A 21,936-nucleotide genomic window follows, 5' to 3' on the forward strand; every position below is an offset into this window, starting at 1 on the left:
ACCACTGCGGTGCCCTGTCTAGTCGAAAATACCGCCGTGGTCCATCTGCCGTGAGAAGGTGCCCATTCAGCAGGGGCAGACAGAACAGCCCGGGTAGATATGTAGCAGTGCGGTAGGCGCCCAGCGGATGAGGTGTGTCCCACGGGTGGTGGTCGGGGAGGTCAATACTGTTGATCCCAGTTGTTGTACTGCCTGGTGGGAGCCCTGGGCAAAGCTAGTGCTGGATCTTCCGTCTCCCCTCCAGCCAAAGTGGCAGTCGTCCCGGGCCGCAGGGCACTCTGCCCGACCACCTCCTGCCAGCCGGCGATGAGAAATTCAGGCCCACCATGTGCAGGATCCTGAAATTAGTCTCCTCACCCCTTACATGGAGCCAGCAGCTGAGAGAAACTCCGGGATATTAATCAGGCCGCCAGCTTAGGATTGTCACTGCAGCGCTTCTCTGTCACCCCGGTCAGCCCGCACCACTATCGGGGCAGGGGGCAAGACGGGGGAATGCAGCCAGGATAACGGAAGCAGTCTCCCGGCAGCGCCGCGTCCAGCACGGCCAGAGAGCCCAGCAGGGTTACCCGCCACTCACCGCACCACCCCGCAGTGGTATTAGTCAAGGCAGCCGTCGGTCCAATCGTCCCCCCCACTTCAGCGGCGGCATCCGGCAGAAGGTGATTCAGGCGGGGATGCGCCAAGGTCCGGCCAAGACGCCTGTTCTCCTCCGGCGTCAACAGGATAATAGGTGGTGGCGGTGATCTTTACTTTTAACTGAAGTGACTGGTTTTCCGTGTACTTCAGCACTTCTAGAATCACTATCAGCCGCCATGTTCGGGTCAGTCAGGCAGACAAGCGCTGGCCGTAATTTAAAAAGTCATTAGCCTGTATTTTCAAGACTCACAGGCAGCCTTACTTGTGTGACGATTCTGAAAAAAACACCCGCTGCCCCTTGATCCCATTACGCCAAAGCAGTGCGTCCCCACCTCATCAGTTGCAAAGACGGCAACATCCAAGGGGTCCCATGTGCGCAGCAAAGATCCTCCACGAGCCCCTCCGGTCACGGACTGCAGTTGCTTTGGTCGTGAGCGTGAACACCTCAAGTCCTTTCCTTCTGCTCTGGTAAAGGCGCCTGGGCATCAGCGGCTCCTCTGTCCCCCAGACACGGCGGCCACCATTTTGTCTCGCGCTGCAGAAGCTCTCACGGAGCCCGGCGAGTCATAAAAGGGGTCTTTCCCTGATGTGAAGTGGCACCCACTCAGCCCCCACTGGATCGGTCGCAGTTTCGCAGCCTCTGTAGCCGGTTTGGAGAGTTTTGGGGCGCATATGCGCTCAGGACACTGGTGCAGACCAGGAGCCGAGGTGGAGCACGTCCACCTGGCTCCTGTGGCCGACTTCACACCATGTTTCGTATATTTTCCTTCCATGAACCCCTAAATTGTGTAGAAGGATATGTTTCCGCAAGGACGTAAACCGCTCTCCCCCAATAGCTATAATATATGATTCAAATAACTTGAACCATTCCTTCCAGCATATTTCTGGCTCACCTATTTCGTTTAGGAAAAGGGGTGGTTGGCTCATGCTCGCCGCTGCCATCATGGAGACTGGTGGAGGGGACAATGGAAGATGTGCCCCCGGGAGGAGAAATGCCTGACAGGAAAACTGGAATGAATCCCAAAACCCCACCAGACAAACCTGGCACCCCAAAGTGTGACTGCAAAAGGAATGGACAGATGAAGGTAAAAATTACAATGGAGGAAGATGGCCCCTGAGAGGAGGAATGCTATGAGGAAATGCTGAGGGAACCCATGGGAACCCTTAGTAGCAGGGCTCAACACCACTTGGCAAATAGGGGAAGAATGCACTGTGGGATGTATGAGAACAAAAGTACCTTAATGCCCTCAGACAAACACAATGGTAGTTAGTCAAGGGGAAGTATCCTCTGTCCAGCCGCAAGAATGGGAAAATCCTCGGAATGATAGGAAGAAATCATCAGAAAATACTTCTTTATTGACCATCCACTCTCCAACAACAGATTCAGAGCCCGACATTCTAAGGTGAGCTCTACAGGGGGAAATCAAGGGTGAGGGCAGGGAAGGGGTGGACGGAATGTACCAAAATGAGAACAAGACTACAACATATACGTATTCATATAATGTGTAATATGCATACACGGGTATTTTAATGCAGATGCCTGCCTTAGTATGACGAGATCTGGAAATGTGTCGACTCTTTTGTGCGTCCATTTGCATAGCAGAAAAATAATGGATTTAGGCCAATTCGTGCATAACCTTGATACAGAACAATGTCTGACCAGTGCAGTCAGTAGTTCTGTGACCGTACAATCCGGTTTCTTCACATACACCAATATATTATCTGCTTACTGGGATTCCTTGTGAATGTCCCAGTGTCCAACCCAGGCTAATAGCATAGAGAGCAAGGCTCCACCATCAGAACAAACAGTAACAGTGATAGTGGACAACTCTGTTGGTGCCCTGTTTTTTGGTTCATTTTGTTTAGCAACAACTTACTAGTCTTTACTCACGCTTGATGCCTTTTGTAAAGCAGTCTTATCAAGCTAACCATGTTTGGGCCAAAAATATACTTCTGCGGTCTTAAAACGTAAGGTCCCATCCCACATATCAAAAGCTATCTTGTGAGTCCACCACATATTTACTTTCTCTTTTTAATTCACATACAAATTCATGTTACAAAGTTTTCATGTTGTGTAAAGGATTACGATTTGGGACAAATGCCACATGGTCCATATGGATCAGGTCTGGTACCTCCTTGAGTACTTTTTTTTTTTTTTTTAATTCTTTTTTTCATTAATTTTAATTCATTAGCAAAGACATAAACACCTCAGTTGCAAAGACATTTGGTATTCGCATCACAAAATGTAGTAGTTACTTGCAGGATGTCCGCTTTGTATCTTATAATTAGGTCTATCATTATATATTGCCAATAAATCTTGACTGCATGATTTGATAGTAAGTGTTGCCAAGACAGACCCTTGATAGCTCTAGAATTATACACCAAATGAAGCATTTCCACATACGTTTTGCATTGTTTGTTGCAGTAAACAAGGTTCCGCAGGCACAGGCTGCGCATGGGGGCCCAGCCTCTGCCCCAATGTTTTCTCACTTGTATTTTAGCCAACAGTAATGCCAGAACCTCCAGCTTTCTGTTTATGCTTAGTATCTCTTTTACTCATCCCATTTCTCACTTGTATCTTAGCCAACAGTAATGCCAGAACCTCCATCTTTCTGTTTATGCTTAGTATCTCTTTTACTCATCCCAGCAAAGCCATCTGAGGTGTGAAACTGATACAATAGTTTCTGCCAGTAATCATAAATTAGCACAATCATGCAACAATACCCGCTTCCTACTCTCCTCATCTTTCACTTCTTGAGTTTTGATGCAACATGTCCATGTACTTAAATGAATATAATATATTCTACGATTGTAAGGAAAGTGAGTCATAACCTGCTATTTGTAGATCAGACCCCAGTCTGTGAACAGCAGCAATATTTCCTTACCTATTCAGTTACCGGAGTCTACAACACCTCATCTTATCTTTCTCTGGACTTGAGGCCTCCTCCTGCATTGAGATACAGAGAGACATTAACAGCTGATTCTTTGACTTGGCAGATGTCAAGGGTTCCAGAGCCTTAAAGGCAGGATGTTCTTGTGGGAATATTGGTGTGGTTGCGTTATTGGACACTGTGTGTACTATCATATAGAAAAAATAATATATGTAATATAGATATATTATAATTTACTATTATATATAATATATAAAAGTGTCTAGTGGCATGTACGCCTCCTTATTTGTTTGTGTATGCCCCAATGAATGTACCTTTTGCATATGACACACCAGTTTCTTACACGAAAACTTTTTTAACTGGTATATTCCCTTCTCTAGCGAACACCAGTATACAACACCGAGAGTACAGGTGACAAAGTTGTATCTAGATGCACTCTAGTTTGAGTTTATTCCAGGCCTTCACTTTGTAATCTAATGTAGTTGTCTCTGAGGGCCAACGAGGACAGTGCCTACATGTCATTTTGTGTAAGGGTGTATGCTCTGCATTATCGTTCTGCACTACCAAGTTTGGCATTTATGAATGGTGATAAACAGTAATAGGCATAGTGTGCTTGTTCAGATATATAGTACAGCTCTATTTTTGGGGTAGCAAAGTCCCCCTGGTGAAATGGCAGGGCCAGCACCTCCCAAACCAGACAGGGATGCTAACCAGTCCATAAAGACTAAAGAGGCCTAAACAGTGTAGTACCTGTCACTTTAAACGAGCAACACCATTGTGGTCATTACTACTCATCTACCTGTTCCAGCAGGTGATCACACTGTAAAGACTAGTGTCGCGTCTTCTCCGTGCATTGACCGAGGACCTACCCCTCAATCTGCTCAAACCGGACGGTTAAAGTGACAGGTACCACACTGATTAGGATACTGGTTGTGGCCTCGCACTTTTATATCGACCACTACTGATAGTGTAGAATTAACTGATACTGGTCCTGACGAATTGACGTCCATTAGACAGTTAGCCAAGGAACATGTTGACCAACATACGCGGTACCCTGTCCCATAATTTCAGGGGCGCGCCACACTTATTTTTAACTAGGAGAGGAACCACACATTAAAACTGTTCTGACTAGACTCCTAATTCCTATTTTAACCTCACTTTCTTATACATCTACACTCACCAGGCCCCTCACACGCACTGCACCTCACGAAAAGGAACAAAAGATATCCGCCAAAGAGCCCCTTCACGGGTGCCCGTCTGGTATTGCAGCGCCGACCCGACTAGGAGCAGACCCAATGATGAAGCATGACACCTAGCGGGCTGGGTGTGTGAGGGTCCTAATTCCGATAAGAGTAATTCTCTCCTCTTACTGGATTTCACTTCTTTTCACAACCTGTTTTTGACTGTCGGGAACTGCATACCTCTTTTGTGTTTATGTATTGCCGGGCATGTATGCTGGACCTATTGTAAAAAGCCCGCAGTCAGCCTTTTTGTAGACCCTGCTTAGCAGTCCATCCAGTGCAGTCTCACCATCCGGCACCGCAACGTTTGAAAGAACGACTTGGGGAAGGAGATCGGAATGTTTACAAAAAGATTTAATGATTTTGGCAACACCACTAATCTTGATCCCTTCATCCCTCCATCGATAACTGCAGGCCAGTACGCCTCATGATGTGTTATTCTAGTTTGGTAATCACAGTTCTGGATCACTACCTCTACGTTGTGGTTAACCCATATTCATGAATACTTCACTGAGTCCTTACTCCGTTCTAGGAAAATCTCCAAGGGAAATCTCCTAGTACTGGGGGTAGGAGTTAATGTGCATGATTTACTCAACTGTATCAACATACCGGATAGTGCCCCAAATGTTATTTATTCCCCGATAATCTGATTCAGGCTATTCTTTGCTTCTCTCCTATACAATGGCATATCATCCACTTATAGTGGAATGAAGAGGGGCTTTGATTTGTATCTAAAGGCACATGCGGAGTGTTGTTGCTTTAACTTTGCTGCCAGCGGCTCTGGCGGCAAAGCAAACAAGAAAGAAGAGTGGGCACATCCGTCTTGTGCCCTTAGATATTTCTAATTAGTAGATATAATCCTGTTTTGGAGGCTTCTAGAGGTATTCGTATATAATATTTTATTCCGATTCACAAAAGATTTAGAAAAGCCCGTACATTGGAATATAGTAAATAGATGCACCCATTCCAACTAGTCTGTATCTGATGCTGTCCCTGGCTTTAATAATGCTGCAATGAGTATGTCTCTCATAATTGGTGGCAGCACAAACTTGGTATATGTCTCTTCAATTCAAGCCAGCGAGTGCGGGCCAGCTGATTCGCAAATTCTCTGGATCATTCGTATGGTAGGCCCTTCTGGCGTAGTGTCTTGCCAGCTGGTCGTCCTTTTATCAGCTGCCTTAGCTCCTCTTGTTAGGACTGATCGAAGTATAGTCTGTATACATAACGTATCCAGGCCATAGCTGTGTCCTTCAGGTATTGATTAATATGCATTGTGTACTATAATGTTTAGAAGAGTATAAGTCAATGTAGTAATTCATGAATACAGAAAATATTTAGTTTGCGTGATATTCAGGAGTATCAATGGTGTTCTGTATACATCCTTTGTCATTTGCAGCCACGGCTCTCTTAATAAGACTGGCTAACACTTAGCCTGGATGGTCACCATGCACAAATCTGCCTGCTTCTCCAAATACTTGATTTCCCTTCCCGCCACCTTATTATACTCTGAAACCCTGTCCCTAATCTTGGCTTGTGTTGAGCCTCCCTCTCCTCCTGTAGTATGTTTGCACTCATTAAGCTGACGTTCTATTCTTGCCATGTGGTCTCTCAAAGATGTGAGTACTCCCTCTTGGTGTGCAATGCATTGCCAACTGATTACCACTTTAAATGCCTCCCATACAGTGCTCATGTCATTGGCTGAACCAATATTATTAGCAAACTATGCCTTAATCTTGTGTCTGCGCTCGTCTCTAAAAATCCTATCCCCTAGAACTCCCACTAGCAACCAACATTGTATGTTAACTCTGAGCTTCTGGCATGTATAATCTCATCACTACTGGAGCATGATCCAACAATTTTCTCGCCAAATGTTTTTTTTTTCATGCATTAACTTGCATCACATGCTGTGAACCAGTAATCAAGCTTGGTTCTTGTATTGTGTGCTGTTCACTTGAAGGTCCCCTCCGTTTCATCCAGCGCATAGCTATCAAGTTGTGTTATGATATTATCTCATTGAGATCCTTCGCAGTCACTACTGTGTGTATACTTGGTGTGTGCGACCTGTCAACTTGCGCTTGCAGCACAACATTAATGTCCCCTCCCAATAGTATTGTCTTAGTAGAAAATGTATGGTACAGTTCTAAAGAGAGTGGGAAAATTGAAGCTGGTCTACGTTTGGGCCATAATTATTGTATGACCCTTCCAAACCTACCTTCGCCCTTACTGGTCTCCCCAACTCACCAGTGAATTGTAGACTCCCCCCAACATTTGCCCTTGTTATCCCACTGTATTGATGCTCTGGGGAATGACTAATAGACATATAACCAATCAACCAGGTGTTAACCCTGGGGAATCTTCCTGTGTTGACCCATCTCCTCCTTTACCAGTGGTGGCTAGCTGACTTGTTGAATGAGCATGCTGGTACTCAAGTCTGAGAACAACGTAGGATGAAAAGCATGTGGTCTAGATCATAACATCTCAGCATGGTTTCACATCAGATTTCGCGATAGTGACCGACCTAGACAAACCAACCAGTGAATGAGTTAGGATAGGCAGGCCTTTCACTATATTTAATGCTCGAAGGACAGCAAATATCTATGCTGCACTGTATAATAACCCGCAAAACCTCTTGATATCAAGTACTGTTCATGCATCAAAATGAATCCAGAAAAGGTGTCCATGTGTTGGTTTTTCTTGCCGCTTATACATAAAGAAGATACCCTGTGTTTTAATTGCTCCCTTTGCAGACATCTGAGTGTTTTACTTTCTTGAGATATGCTAAAGCGGATCCAAGAGACATGCTGTTTACCTTGAAGAGTGGTTTTCCAGTGAGCCGGGTAGAGTATGGCATACACAATATGCAGTTGCCCAGTATTCTTGTCGGGCTTAGTCATATCTCGTCTGCCATCTATATCTGCCATTTTGCCTGGGTGGTTCACCTCAAATTGCAGTTAGCTTTCTTGTTAGTTTTTCCCATGTTCACTTTAGATTACGGTCAGTAGATTATGTATTGGCCTCTCAGTCTGGAAACTGCAGTATGCTGGTTATCTGTTGGAGTAGCAGTCGTCTGTTAGCGTTTGTACAGCAAATAGAGCTGCTGCTTAGAATTACACTTTTTGTGTAGACCCTTTTTGATCCAGTGCTATAATTTAATTTGGCACACCTTTTGCTGAGAGAATCTGCTTCTCTGTTGCAGTACTGAGACCTGCTAGGGATCCCTTGCCTTAATTTAGGATGTACCCCCATTTAATTAGAGTACATATAGAGATCATGCCACTGAAGCTCCACAGGGGCCTCCTGTTTCTATCAACACAATGGGGGCATGCCACAGTCCAAATGAGCTGAGCAAAAGCCTGTTTTAGCGCCACTGCCTCTACTAGTGTGTTCTTGGTTCTTCCAAAGGGATCCCATTCCTCCCGCATCACCTCCTTGTGGCAAGCTGCCCTATTCACACTCCTGCTGTATTAGTAGCGTGGGCCATTGAGCTCTCCTTATCACAGCTATGTCAATTCACCCTCCCAGCACTCAGGCTAATGGTGCAATAGCAATCTTCTCCCTTGCCTCTCTGCAGCAATTATATCTAGGCTCGCACCTTTGGCACAATTGTATGCATGGCAACGGTTACCCCACCACAGGCAGAGGGCCCTGTCAACAAACTCATTCCTCAATTACCCCTCTGACAATCAGCCTTTTTTTTTTTTTTTTTTACTTCTTGTTTTGTGCCTTCTTTTGTCTACACCCCAGAGGAACATTTAATTTGCGTTTTTGTGTACTAACGTGAGGCTTTATTGGTGCTCATTTTAGTAGTTGATGGCTACTGAGCCTCACTCAGGCGTGGCCATCTTGAAGGCCGGCACTTTGGTTCCCTCCCCAAACTCCTTCATTATTTTTGTTGCTGTTGTGCTTCTATGGACTTTGATATCCACAGGGCCATCAGTAGCGGCCTAGACCAGAGGATGTACAACATTTGGGATCTTCCTCTGGTTTTAGCACCAGTAGACTCAGTGCTTCTATCATACTTCCTAGAAGCCAGCCCCTATCCACTACTTAATTTCAAAACTCTAACGGTGTATCTAACAACATAGATAGATTTATTTGGTAAAACTCCATAGATAGTCCATCCAAACAGGGCGTTTTCCCATTCTTCATGCTTTTAAGTACAGAAGCCAAATCTTCCAACAATGGCTTTGTGTCCGACTTGGCAGGAACGTTATCATTGTCTGGAGGGTCAGGTGTATTTGTCATAGTAGAGGGATGGGAGCATGCTGCCTCACAGCACAGTTTGCCAATTAGTATTCTGGTAAATTAAGTACAATGTTTGTTCTTAATTGAATATTAGTTTTAACTATTCCCCAGAGTTGGCTCAGATAGTGCTGTTCATCTCTAGACATGTTTCCGTATTTTATCTTTCATTAGTAGAGATCAGAAAAACAAATTGCATCAGGGGTTGCTGAGACTGCTACCACAGTTGTCTCAGGTCTTGGTACCTCTCACTGGCGCACAGGTGCATCTCCAGAAGCTAGTGCAGTTATCTCTAGCCACGCGTCTTTGGATTTTATCCTTATTCAGTAGAGATCAGAAAAACAATACTAAAACTAATCACTTGAGCCAGTCAGCAGACGAGTTTTTGAAGCTGCACATGTGCGCTTGTTGATGTTGATGTTGAGGCATTTGTATAGCGCACTAGCACTCCAAGGAGCATCTTGGCGCTGCGACTTCATTACTAATGACTTGTTAGTTTTGAATGATTATAAGATGTTTTATACAGTCAGACAAGTGATTTGCATACTGATTCAGCTAGTCCGTAGATCCATGTTTTTAGGGATTTTTAAAAAATCTGTTCTGATGTAATTGAGCGAAGGTGGGCAGGAAGTGTGTTGCAGGCTTTCGCTCCTAGGACTGCAAATGATTTTCCTCCCTTGGTGGCAAGTCTGAACTTGGGGACAGTCATCAAATTGGCAGTAGCTGACCTGAGTTCTCTGGTAGGGTAGTATCTGTGAAACTTGTTGGACAGATATTTTGGACCACGCTTATGAAAAGCTCTAAACGTGATCACAAGGATTTTAAACAATATGCGCTTCTGAATAGGAAGCCAGTGCAATATGTCCAAGGCGGCCGAGGCCGATGACTTTCTGGGCCACCTTAGGACCAGCCGTGCCACCGAATTCTGTACCATCTGTAATTTGTGCAGGGTGGATTTTGCCACCCCTGCATACAGACTGTTATAGTAATCAATTATTGATGTAACTAGTGCAATTGCTACTGTGCGGCGGGCTGATAAAGGCAGGAAATCAAAAAAGTTTCAGAGACCTTTTATGATGTTAAAACAGAAGGCCGCCACTTCTCTAGATTGTTGCTTAAAAGAGAGCATCTCGTCAAATTTTATTCCCAGGTTTCGGGTTGCACTAATGGTGTTTGGTGGGGCTTCCGCATCAGATGGCCAGCAGGTGTGTGGGGAGAAAAGGTTATTTTTCCCAAATGGTAAAATCTCTGTTTTGGCAGAGTTACATTTAAGATGGTTATCATGCATCCAGTTGAAAGTGGCAGTCAGACACTCTTTCAGAACCTGTTCTGCTTTATCTGTATTATCGTCCAGAACCAGGACCAATTGAGTGTCGTCTGCGTATGCTATGGTACTTACATCATAGGAAGCAATGAGGTTGATCAGGGGCACCATATAAAGATTAAACAAAGTAGGGCTCAAGCTTGAGCCCTGTGGCACCCCTGAACAAATCTCCTTCTCCTCCGAGTAAAACTGTCCAAGCATAGTTATCTGTTTTCTATGCAACAGAAAGTTTTTGAACCATTTTAACACGGTGCCTCCTATGCCAGCCCCAACAAGGCGGTGTAATAAAATGGCATGGGACACCGTGTCAAATGCTGCAGATAGATCTAGGAGGATTAAAACTGCCCTCCTACCTTGATCTAGTGCAGCTCTAATGGTTTCTGTTGTTGACAGAAGTGCTGATTCTGTAGAGTGGTTTGCTCTAAACCCTGCCTGATTTGGATGCAAGATATTATTTGCTTCCAGGAATGTTGAGAGTTGTTTATTAACAAGGGTTTCAGCACATTTACATATAGCGGGAAGTTGTGAGATGGGCCGCAGATTTGATAGGACTGAGGGATCATGTAAGGTCTTTTTTTGCAGTGGTTTTACTATTGCAGTCTTCCAGGTGATGGGAACATTTCCGGATTGGAGTGATGCATTAAAAATGGCATTAATCACGGGCTTCACCTCCTCTTTAATTGCGTGAATCAATAAAGGGGGACATGGGTCAAGTGGCGATCCAGATTTAATTTTTGAGAGTGTTTGTGAGGAGTCTGCAAGATCAATCATAGCAAAGGTGTTCCAGCTGATTGACCCAAGGTTATTGTCTTGTACAGTGTTTTCGTCGATTAGAGGGATTGGGGGAAAGTCTTTAGTAAGATTAACAATTTTTTGTACGAAGTAATTTGCAATCTCGTTACAAAAGATCTGTGAGGGTGGAATTTCCTGGGATAGGAATTTAGGATTTTGAAAACTTTTAACAATTCGGAAAATTTCCTTTTTATTGTTCTGTGAAACTTCTATTCTATTTGTAAAATAATTTATTTTGGTACGTTTGATTAGTGCATGATATTTCCATCTAGCTGTTTTAAAAGTTTCCTGGTCGTCATTATTATAGTTCCTACGCCATTTTCGTTCTAATCTTCGAACTGTTTGCAATGTATCTTTTAATTCGCTGGTGAACCAAGGGGCTGCAATTTTCCCTTGTTTAGGTAATGATTTTCTGATTCCCCCCCCACGTCAGTTTCTCCCCTATAGATCTCATCCATCTCTCATAGCTTAGATTGTCAGTGATAACTTCTCCTCTCCGCTTGTGTCGAGATGAACAGTACTACCTGCAACAACTCTGGTGAGATACTAAAACTAATATTCAAGTAAGTGCTAATTGTGAACTGCATTCACCATAATGCAAAGGGGCTAACTGAGCTGGGATGTGAGGCAGTGTGCTCCTGTCCCCCTTCTGTTTTCAAAGGCTCCCTTTAGCCACTGAGCTGACGAGCTCTTGGAGATGCACCTGTGGGAGGTCCTGAGAGCTGAGTGTACTGTGACAGCATTCTCAGCAACCCCAAATGAAATTTTGTTTTTGATCTCTACTGATGAAAGATAAAATCAAGAAACGGGTGTCTAGAAATGGACAGCACTACCTGCACCAACTCTGGTGAAATACAAAAACTAATATTCATGTAAGCGCTAATTGTGAATTTCATTCACCATAATGCAAAGGGGCGAAATGTGCTGAGATGTGAGGCAGTGTGCTCCAATCGCCTTTTTGTATTGTTTGTCACGTGCAGAGTTTGTAATTATCTCCCAAATACCCTGTATAACTTGCATAATGCTACCTTTGTGTGCTCCATGTCACCATTATATACAATATGTGCATAAGTGGTAATATAGGGATCTCTCAGAACCAGGCCAATAATCTGCCTGACTTGTCCCCTTCAATGTGAAATTTCGGGCTGTCTGATGTGTAACTATCTAGGGAGGCGTATCATTTTACATATTCCCTCTTTTTAGCTGCAGTTGTTCCCTCAATTCAGGCCGGTGTGTACTTTTACTGTATAGGTCAGCTTTCTTCTCTTCTACCTTGTGTATGCCAGCTTTCAGTTCCTTACTGACTCTGTATGTCTTAATTATGCATAACCCTCTCATGATCACTTTCATAGTATTCCTTTCCCTCCTCCTATGCGGATCGGAGTCCCAGTTAACATTGAAGTAGTTGTCTAGTGCCTTGCTACCTTGGCTCATAAAGCTCAATCTTGCAAGGATCCCGTTGTCAATCGCCACTATGGGCCCAAGGTGCATTGCATACAATGAGAGGAATGGTCTGACAGAATCAGGCCTAGATGGTATGTGTCGGAGCACTTATTCAACACACCCTGACTTAGAGAGATATAAATATACCTGCCTGCTCAATGGGATGTTTGTGGAAGGGGTTGTCCTGCCATACATCTACCAAATACGTTCTGCTCAGCGTCTCCTGCAATTTGTTTGATTCCTTAGTGTCCCTCCCAGCCCTAGAGGGGATTCCTGTCCAGCGCCCCAAACAGTTTAATTCCTCCACTGAGATCATAGAAATATCAAGCTATGAGGCAGCCGTTTCATCCAGCTTTGTCAAAAAAAGAACTATCCATGCCTGGGAACTGTCCAGCCCAATCTGCCAGGCCAATGGCCATGCTGACTTGCATAAGGCTGGGTCCAAACTTAAATGGTGTGGTGAGCAAACAAAATGATAGATTTAGGCCCAGATCTCTGTACTGGGAGTGCATGTGTGACATTGTTCAGCATTCTCTCCAACAATTGTTCTTTTTGCATTTGTCACCCTAAGTGGGACAGGTAAGCCCAGATGTGGGTCCCGTGTTCGCCGTGGCCCTGGAGCCCACCTTTCTTTGCTGATGGGGGGGTGATACCCTGAAACTGGTCCTAGGATGCTGGTTTCCAGTCCGGGGAGGACCTGGCCTGGATGTTCGCACTGGACTGTTCCAATTTGGAGCAGGGTCAAGTATGATTTGCATATGGCTGGGCTCAAACTGAAATGGCGTGGCCAGCACAAAAAGGTGGGTTAGGCTCCGTTCTTTGTACTTGGGGTGAGTGTTTGACCTTGTTCAGCATTCCTTCCATCTGTTATTCTTTTTTCAGGTGTGAAGAGTTAAGCAGCACACTGGAGGGTAGAAAGCAAGAAAACCCATACTCTATTGAGTATTGAAATAAAAATAAAAAAGTGGTTCCCTGATATGAGCTGTGGAAGGATACAAGTCATCCAATCTAAAAAGATGGTAAAGAGGTTGTACTACAGGGGAAGGGTTAACACAATAGGAAGGTGTGTCATTGATTAAGAAGCAAGTAAATGAGATTGACAAGGATGCTAATCAATGATATCCAATATGCTACTGAAAGGCCACTGTAACTAGTTTGAGTTGTAGACAGTAGGTCTTTGACAGGAAACAGCTAAATCTGTCTGTCGAAAATGGACTCTATTACCACCGATGGTGTCATAGTATGTACAGCAAGATGTTTGGGTCTGGGAGTCTGACAGTAAACTTTGGACATCTTTGTTCCAGGTACCATGGTCAGTGTTGACGGTGTTGTTTGCTCTGCCATGCACATTCATGCCCCAAGCGAACTCCTAAACAAGAAGCCTTCCTCCAACAAATCAAATAATTTGGCTATGGTGAGAGGTTGTAGGTAGGACAACTTTTCCTAAACAGTCATTGGAAAGGACATACTCGTCTCCGGTTCTCGCTGGATGCAAACAGTTGCCAGACCAAAGGTGCCACAAGGGTTGGCCCTGAAGCTTGAAGTAACTGCTAAATGCTGTGGAATACAAACAGGTTGATGCCAGTGCTGGAATTTTGAGACTCCTCAGGAGTTCTACAACATATTTCTGTTTTGCCCTAATGCTAATTATTTGTTCCAGTTGATGTGCTGTTGCTAGTGATAAGTATGGCTCCCTTTGTGAGTCACCTTCAACATGGTTTCAAACTTTTTATAAATGTAGCAAATTAAACATAGTCATGTGCTCGTAAGAGGGCGAAGTCTAATTTCTGGAATTATGAAAATAAGTGTACATCTTATGTTTTTAAAAAAAAATTCAAAATCTACTTTCCTTAGCTGTGTTTTTAGGCCATCATGGCTGAAGGGAAACAACATGCCCTGTGTGTTGGAGTCATGAAGATGTCTGCAGATGATATGTAAGTTGGGTTTCAGTTGTGATTGAAATCTGAGTTTACTTGATTTTCATTCCACAGAAGGTATTGGCCAGGAGCCTAGGTAAGACTTCCAGTCCGGAGCTGTGTGAGCTATTTCTTGGAGTTCAGAACACTGCTGAAAGGCACATGCTCTGTTTTCGGTTGTGACCACTTGTTGGCAATGTCAGGCTATAAGTTTACTCTTCCGTTCACCACCAAAGTCTGGTATGTATGACAGTATCTGCAGCACTGGTGAACAGTAAGCTGCTCTAACCCGCCGGTGGACAATATTGGAGTTGGCATCAAGAGGCACATGACCTAAAACACGGCGACTCTTTACACCCACCAACCCCCATGTACTTCTTATTAGACCTGGGTAGTGTAATGTTATTAATCATATGTACAGTGTTTTTTCTTAATTGCATTTTTCACACTCCACTTCCTGTAATCTGAGTTTAACCTAACCCCATTTAACTCACGCTAGACTGTGTACCCAACCTTTTGTGTTTGTGATTTACTTTCTGGCCAAATTCTTTTATTTTTGTAGTACTTCACTGTTCAGATCTAGATTTGCACAATGTAGAATACATTCAAAATGATTTAAACATTTTTTTTAATACAGCTAGGAACTTTCTTAATATATGTCATATTCTCAGTCTCAAGGCAGCCCACTCCACTGTAGTTATGACTTGTCCTCTTTGTTTTGGCTACAATTTTGAAAATGGCACTTTAAGAAATTTGGCATTTTCTTGTCCTAGACGATCGGCAGCGTCTCCTACATAGGTGACGGGCCCCCGAGCACAGCATGGGGCAAGGATGAAGCAGGATCTATAAATCTTGGTAAATTCTACAGTGAACAAATAAAATGGGTTGGAAGCTTTTTTAAAGGTTTTATTCTATCGATATTATAACTCCATATCAAGAATGATTCATCAAAAGATGCATTAATCCATCATATAGTTCAAACGTATCTCCCGACAGCATGTCTTCAACTAAACATGTTGTCTCGATTTCATGGTTTCTGATTCAGCTGTACTACAGACCTCTGCATCAGAATTTTTACGGTTTCCGTTTGACACATTATTTTTGAGCACCTGCGTTGAAGGTGAAGGGTGATTATTGGTTTGTTTGGTGTCTTTAATAATATCTTTACATTATAGATAGTTTCCCCTGACGAACTGCCAACCCATTTTATTTGTTCATTGCAGCATTTACCAAGATTTAGAGATTCTGCTTCCTGTAAGCCCCATGCTGGGCTGAGGGGGGACGTCACCTATGTAGGAGATGCTGCCTATAGTCTATTCAATTACACTCTTCGGTCAGAGAGTGATACTCCTGAGGCACGCCACAATTTTACATCTTTGGATCAGCATCGGAGTGCGTGTTCCAACCAATTCAGCATTTTCTTGTCCTAACCATTTGGTGCCTGCAGCCTGGTCCTGGGTCACCTGACTAGGTTTTAGCTGTCACTTGGTCTTTGTGCATTGCTCCCAGACAGTGAGACAAAGGCAAATAGATGTTGGCAGGATGGGTCACTCTGAGTTAACAACGTGGAGAAGCAGTCACCTTCCACACTTGCACATCACAAAGGCTCTTCCTGAGCAATTTCACCAAGAGTTTGTCACTAGCATCTTGTGACTCCAGACAAGCTGGAGCCAGGACAGTGATGATGGGGATGCTTGACACCTCGGGGTGGAAACCTCTACAAGCTTCCTCCACGTCAAAGTGGGCACCAGTTATTAAAGTTGACCTCCGACCCAAACTCTTCAGTACACTTCTGGACATGTAGAGACTCTGCCAGAAAGGAGGACTGCTGTGCTGCTGAAAAGACTGCTACTCTGCTGGAGCACTGCCATGGTGTGCTGACCTGCTGCCCTCCTGCCTGGGTGAAAAGGCCTGGACCTGCATCCCTGAATCCAGGACCCCAGACTGACTCCAAGGGCTAGATGGCTGGCCTCCTTATCAAAAGCCTCTGGGACATAACCAGCTTACAACAACCTTGAACCCAGCACCTAGACTCAGCCATCTGTGAGTCTTGCCCTCCCAGTTGGTGCCACCCCAGTCCTGAACCCTTGGAAGTGGGCCTGAATGTGTTCTATCAGTCCATCTGTGATCCAGCAGAACCAGTGCATCTCCGCGGGCAGCGCATCTCCTGCTTTGCGGACTTCCCAGGATTTCGCATTGCCCATGGCAGCCTATCTGAGCCAGCGCATCTCCATGCAAGAATATCAATTGCACTTCACAGCTCCCGCTAACTGCCACTGTGCGACGCTTCTCACCCGGACCTCACAACGCCTCTGCTGTGTGATGTATTCTCGACACTGGACCCTGTATCCCGTAGCAATCAGGACTAAGGCACTGTGTTAAGTGGCCGAAGTGGGTTTCTGTAGCCTGACTTTACTCAATCGTGGTCAGCCTAAACTTGTGACTTTGTCCTAGTCCGGTGGGACCTGATCACCACAGTCTAGTGATTGGATTTTTGTCATTTTGGTCTTGATTTATTTTTAATTTACTTGATTCTAAATTGTGTAATTTTTCTTGTGTTGTATTTACTCTTTATTCGAGTTTGAAGTGCTGCATAAATACACATTGCCTCCAAGTTAAGCCTGACTACTCTGTGCCAAGCTACCAAAGGGTTGAGCACAGGTTAATTTGGGTTTGCTTGTGACTTCATCCAAACCAGGATTGTGGTTCCTACTTGAGCAGGGTTTCAATCCCTCCCACACCCCACCACCCGCCCCGCCCCCAACCAGTAACCCAATTTCTCAAACTGTTCATATTCAAGGACTGTCTGCCATTTGAGGTATTAATGCAGCCCTTTTAGCAATTCTTAGATTCTAACCCACTGCTTTGCCTTTCAAGCTGTATGCCTCAATCGATTTTCTTTGCTTTACTTTTTTCCTATCTAAAAGTCAGTGTATTGATTTCACTTGAATTCGATTTCTTAGAATCAGACTGATCAAAATAATCACATTGGAGAATACATTGCAATAAATGACATGAGCTGTTTCTCTATAGTGAAATGGCTACATTTAAAGAAAATCTGCCTTTCTGGCAAAAGTATCCCATCCTCACTATCCGCTCTGCCCACGCCCCATCATTTCAGGCAGCAGCAGTATGTGTTTATTCCTGGCTAAGCACCTGCTGCTCAGTAGTGTGCTTCTTTTTTAATAAATAGTACATCATTTGCTTTTGGCATGTGAGTTAAATAGCTACCTCTGCTCTCCCCAGCCTCTTAGCTACTGAACAGGAGGCAGAATTAGATGATATGAGAATAGAACTAGAAGATGAATCTGACTAAAGGCCTGATTACGACTTTGGCGGTGTGGGAGCGGCCTGCCGAACCAGCGCCTCGCTTCAACGCCACCAAAGCTGTCTGCACATCGTCCGACAGATTACAAGTTTCCTCGTGGTCTGGCAGGCCGTGCTTTGGCGTGCTGCAGTACTTAGGCTCATATGTGAGCCTCAGAATTGCAGCGTATTGGGAGCGCCAAAGCCTGTTCCTGCATGACACGGACTGTGAAGTCCATGCTGTGCAGGAACAGGGGTGCATACAGACGAGGGGCACAACTACGCCCCCCTACATGCACTTCAATTCACAGGGACTCCAGTTTGCCCTGTAGGACCCCCATACCTTCCTGACCACCACACTTTACATGGCAGGCTCACCGCCATGAAAAGTGTAGAGGTCTGGAAAGTCGTGATATGCTTGGCAGTGCCGAGCAGGAGACTGCCAGCATACTTTGTGCCCCAGACTGCCACGCCACCGCCGAAGGATTGCGGCAGTCCCATGATAGTCCGAAAGCCAAAGTCGTAATACGGCGGTTGGACTGTCCCGCACCACTGCGGTCCTGTGGATGGGCAAATTCTTAATTAGGCCCTAAGTTAGTTTGCGTCCAGGTTCCACCCCACCCCCCCCCCCCCCCACCCCCAATGTGTTGCATTTTGTAAAGGCAGGAAAAAGGTTCTGTGCATGAAAGTGTTATTTTTTTGCAGGTTTTCTGATTGGGCATTGGGGCACCCAATTTTTAGGTCTCGCTAGCGAACACATGCGCTGCTTCGCCTTGTAAGACTATTGTTGCCGCTTTCTTAGCCGAAGGGAGACAGGGGATTGCACGCGCAGACAGGAGATGTGCACTCCGTACGCGTGCACATCTCCTGTGCCCGGAGGCTGGCAGCGCGCCCATCGCGCATTTTCAGTTTCCATCCCACCGTCTGCTCCACGGAGCCAGCTTGTTTTCTGTGAGTTGATGTCAGACAGAGAAAATCCTAGGCTTAAACAACAGGTCTGCAGAGCTCAGTTTTTTCCACCTGCCTCCTTGTTTGAGATGGCATTGCGGATCAAATTGCAGGTGGTGATTGGCAAAAACAAGTTTTTTCAGATGTGGACAGTGGGTATAAATTCTCTGAGATCATGTGGTCTCAGCCCTGGTGTCCTGCGAACAGGGGCCCGAAGACGTGTGTGTGTATGGGGGGGAGGGGAGATGAGGGCAAGTGCCGCCTGCCGGGTGGGGGAGGAGGGAGACTGGACGAGCAGCGGGACGCGGGCTTGCAGTCCGCTTTGATTTTCATCCATAGCCTTAGTGAAATCTGCCCCATGGCTGGCACTCGGAGCCCGACCGTACCCCCCAGGTGGGCCCCAGGCCACTCCTGGGCACTTCCTGCCATGGGGGTTGCCAACCTAGGCCTCGGCAGGCTGTAGCAGTGATGCCCCCTGTCGGGCGCCTGGCCTGACTTCTCAGCCTGCCGCGGAGGGCGGGGTCCGTGCCACCCCCGCAGCACGGGCTTCAACCCCCCACACAGCCCCGGATCCATTGCCTCCGACCCCCAGTGGCCTGCCTGTACCAGCCCGCAGCCCCGCGGTACCTGCAGCGGCACCGGCGGTGAGTGGAGAGGCAAAGACTGGACTCCAGAGGATTGGAAAAGTGAGACGAGAGATTCGTAAATTGTGGTGGTTGGTGTTTGTGGTTGTTTGTATTCGGTTGTGTGCTGGTACACAGAGATTTGTCTGTTTTTTTCTCCCTATCCCCCTTTCTTTCCTTCTATTTCTAAATTTCTTTATTCGTGGTCTTCATAATTTTTCAATCTCTTTTTTCTTTCATAGCCCTTTTATTGTCAAATGTGCGTTCATTTTCCTTGCTTATCGTGATTTTGATAACCTTTTGAAAGCAGTATGTAAATATATCTATATATCTATGCTACGGAGGTGTTTGTGGTATTTCATGGGTTCCGCTCCCTCCATTTCTGGGTAAACCCAAGATACATAGGACTGCGGTATCTCTCTGTCCTCGAGTCCCGCCTCACAGCTCCTGCGGATCTGCACATATCTACTGCTACTGTGGTGCCTGGAGTAATTCTGGGGTTCCCACTCGACTGCCTCAAAGGTCCTGTTGTTCCAGACATACATGAGGTGACTGTTACTTCTGGACCCCACCATTGCCAATTATATAGGAGCCCCAGTCCGGTTCTCATATTAGACGCCGTTGTGTGCTTAATATGCCGAGCAGGACATTAAACAAACAAAAATACCAATGAAAAAGGGTGTAACAGATTGTAATCCTATATAAGGAATAAAGTCAGGGCTGGGATCCTCTTTTATTTCTCGGTTTACTCCCTAGTCACAACCCACATTAGTAGGTAATTTACGTTAGATAGATTGGGAGAAATGTTCCTCCCTAATTGCAGGGCTTAATCAGATTCAGAAGTACTTTATTTCCAAGAAATGCTATTAACGAATTATTACACACTTAATCGTCGCTCATACGTTTACGGCCAGCTTTGTGTTCTTCACTCACAGGCTACCAGTTCCGTGAAGACATCTGTTCAGGCACCCTATCTGTATCATAAAGTGTTCGACCTGGCATCTTTTGACGTATTTCCCCTGTCATTTTGCTTTCTGACCTCCTGGTTTTGATGGTGTGCTGGTCTTCGTTTTTGCTGGTTTACTGTCTCTGCGCACTTTTTCATTGTTATTCAGTGCTAAAGAGCAAGTGCACCCACTGAAAATTGTGTTATGATTGTTTTCCATGATTGGGATATATGATTTACTAGTGATTTTTGTGGTGTTTCATTGTATTAATGTGTGTTATGTGCAAATGCTTTTTTTCCCAGCAAGAGCCGCTCACTTATTATTATTCACTGCTCCGGTATGTTGCACCCCTTAATGCCCTGCACGGGTTTGTTTAGATTTTTTTTTTATCCTGGTAGTGCAAATGTACTTATTTTACCTACTTGTCCCCTGAAATTTAGTACCTGGTAACTTTCTTCATACTGTAAAGTGAATATATCTAAATGTTTTTTCTCACTTAACTTTTCACTGGTATTCGCAAGTGTGAAGGTGTCACAGGTAGTGTTTCAAATGCTTTATTTTTCTTTTTTTCTACAGAGAGAAAGTCAATAAGGGAATCGGCATTGAAAACATTCATTATTTAAACGATGGTTTATGGCACATGAAGACGTATAAGTAACACTGTACCTCCAGAGAAATGCACTTAGATTAAATGTGGACTGCTTTATATTTCCTGTTTTTATTTGTCTGGTAAACAATATGTCCGTCACCCTGCTGAATAAATCAATCTAAGAGTAAACCATAGTTTGCATCGTGTGTTTCAGGACCTATTCACTGTACAATGTACCATATATATTTGCTGTGTAATATAAATTTAATGGTGCTTAATTTGTGATGGAATTTGCAAGTAGTGGGCAACGGCACTCCTTTTTGGACAACAGGACTTATTTTCATTATAAGACTTTGAAGCAAAGCAAGAGAGACCGAAGAGGTAGCAAAGAGACAGAAGAGAAAGATAGGAAAACTGACAAAGTGAGAGAGCAATAATGTTAGGGACCAGCTAGAGTGAAATAGAAGTGAGAAGGGCAGTGACATGAGGAGGCATGCGATAGATGCAAGACTAAAAAGCCTTGATATGAGACAAAAGAGGTATCTAGCTGCGTTGACGACAGATGCCCAAGTAAAGCTTTGGGCCAATGCATGTCTATCATTTATTTTTATAAAGCTAGCTGTAACCTTTAAGCATAGACATGGGTGTTTCATTTTTCATAATTCCTGGTTGAGCTGTCACAGAGTATAAATTGTTTTCCTTTGACAGGATCCAGTTGTATGTGCTGAAGTGAGTTTGAGACGTAAAGCCTTAAGGGAGAGGATGTAGCCTTACGGCTAGAGTGGTCAACCTCGAAGCTGGGGAACAGGGGTTGAGTGTCGGCGGGGACGCTCCACATTCTGTGTTTCTGGGCAAATCAGTTAATCACCCCGTGCCTAATTTTAAAAAAATTAATGTTTCCATCTGTAACGAAACTGGTGCTCCTGTACAGCGCTTTGATACTGATGTCTCTGGTTTAGTTAGCGCTATATAAAACTAGGGCGGTGGGGGGTGGAGCATTGATTGTAATTTCACATTGGCCAAAGTGCTGTTGAAATC

The 21,936-nt window shown here is 44.8% G+C and overlaps 1 protein-coding gene across 1 annotated transcript in view; it reads left to right on the top strand.

Moving 5' to 3' along the window:
• Positions 1-21,087, top strand: part of MCTS1 (MCTS1 re-initiation and release factor) — a 151,125-nt gene extending 130,038 nt beyond the window's left edge. Inside the window, exons 5-6 of the mRNA XM_078688737.1 lie at positions 14,436-14,503; positions 20,886-21,087. Of these exons, the coding sequence (XP_078544863.1) occupies positions 14,436-14,503; positions 20,886-20,967 (150 nt within the window). The 3' untranslated portion in view covers positions 20,968-21,087. The remainder of the gene's footprint in view (positions 1-14,435; positions 14,504-20,885) is intronic.
• The last annotated feature ends 849 nt before the right edge of the window (positions 21,088-21,936 follow it).

Source organism: Lissotriton helveticus, chromosome 4_1 (genome assembly GCF_964261635.1).
Source record: "Lissotriton helveticus chromosome 4_1, aLisHel1.1, whole genome shotgun sequence".
Classification (NCBI taxonomy): Eukaryota; Metazoa; Chordata; class Amphibia; order Caudata; family Salamandridae; genus Lissotriton; species Lissotriton helveticus.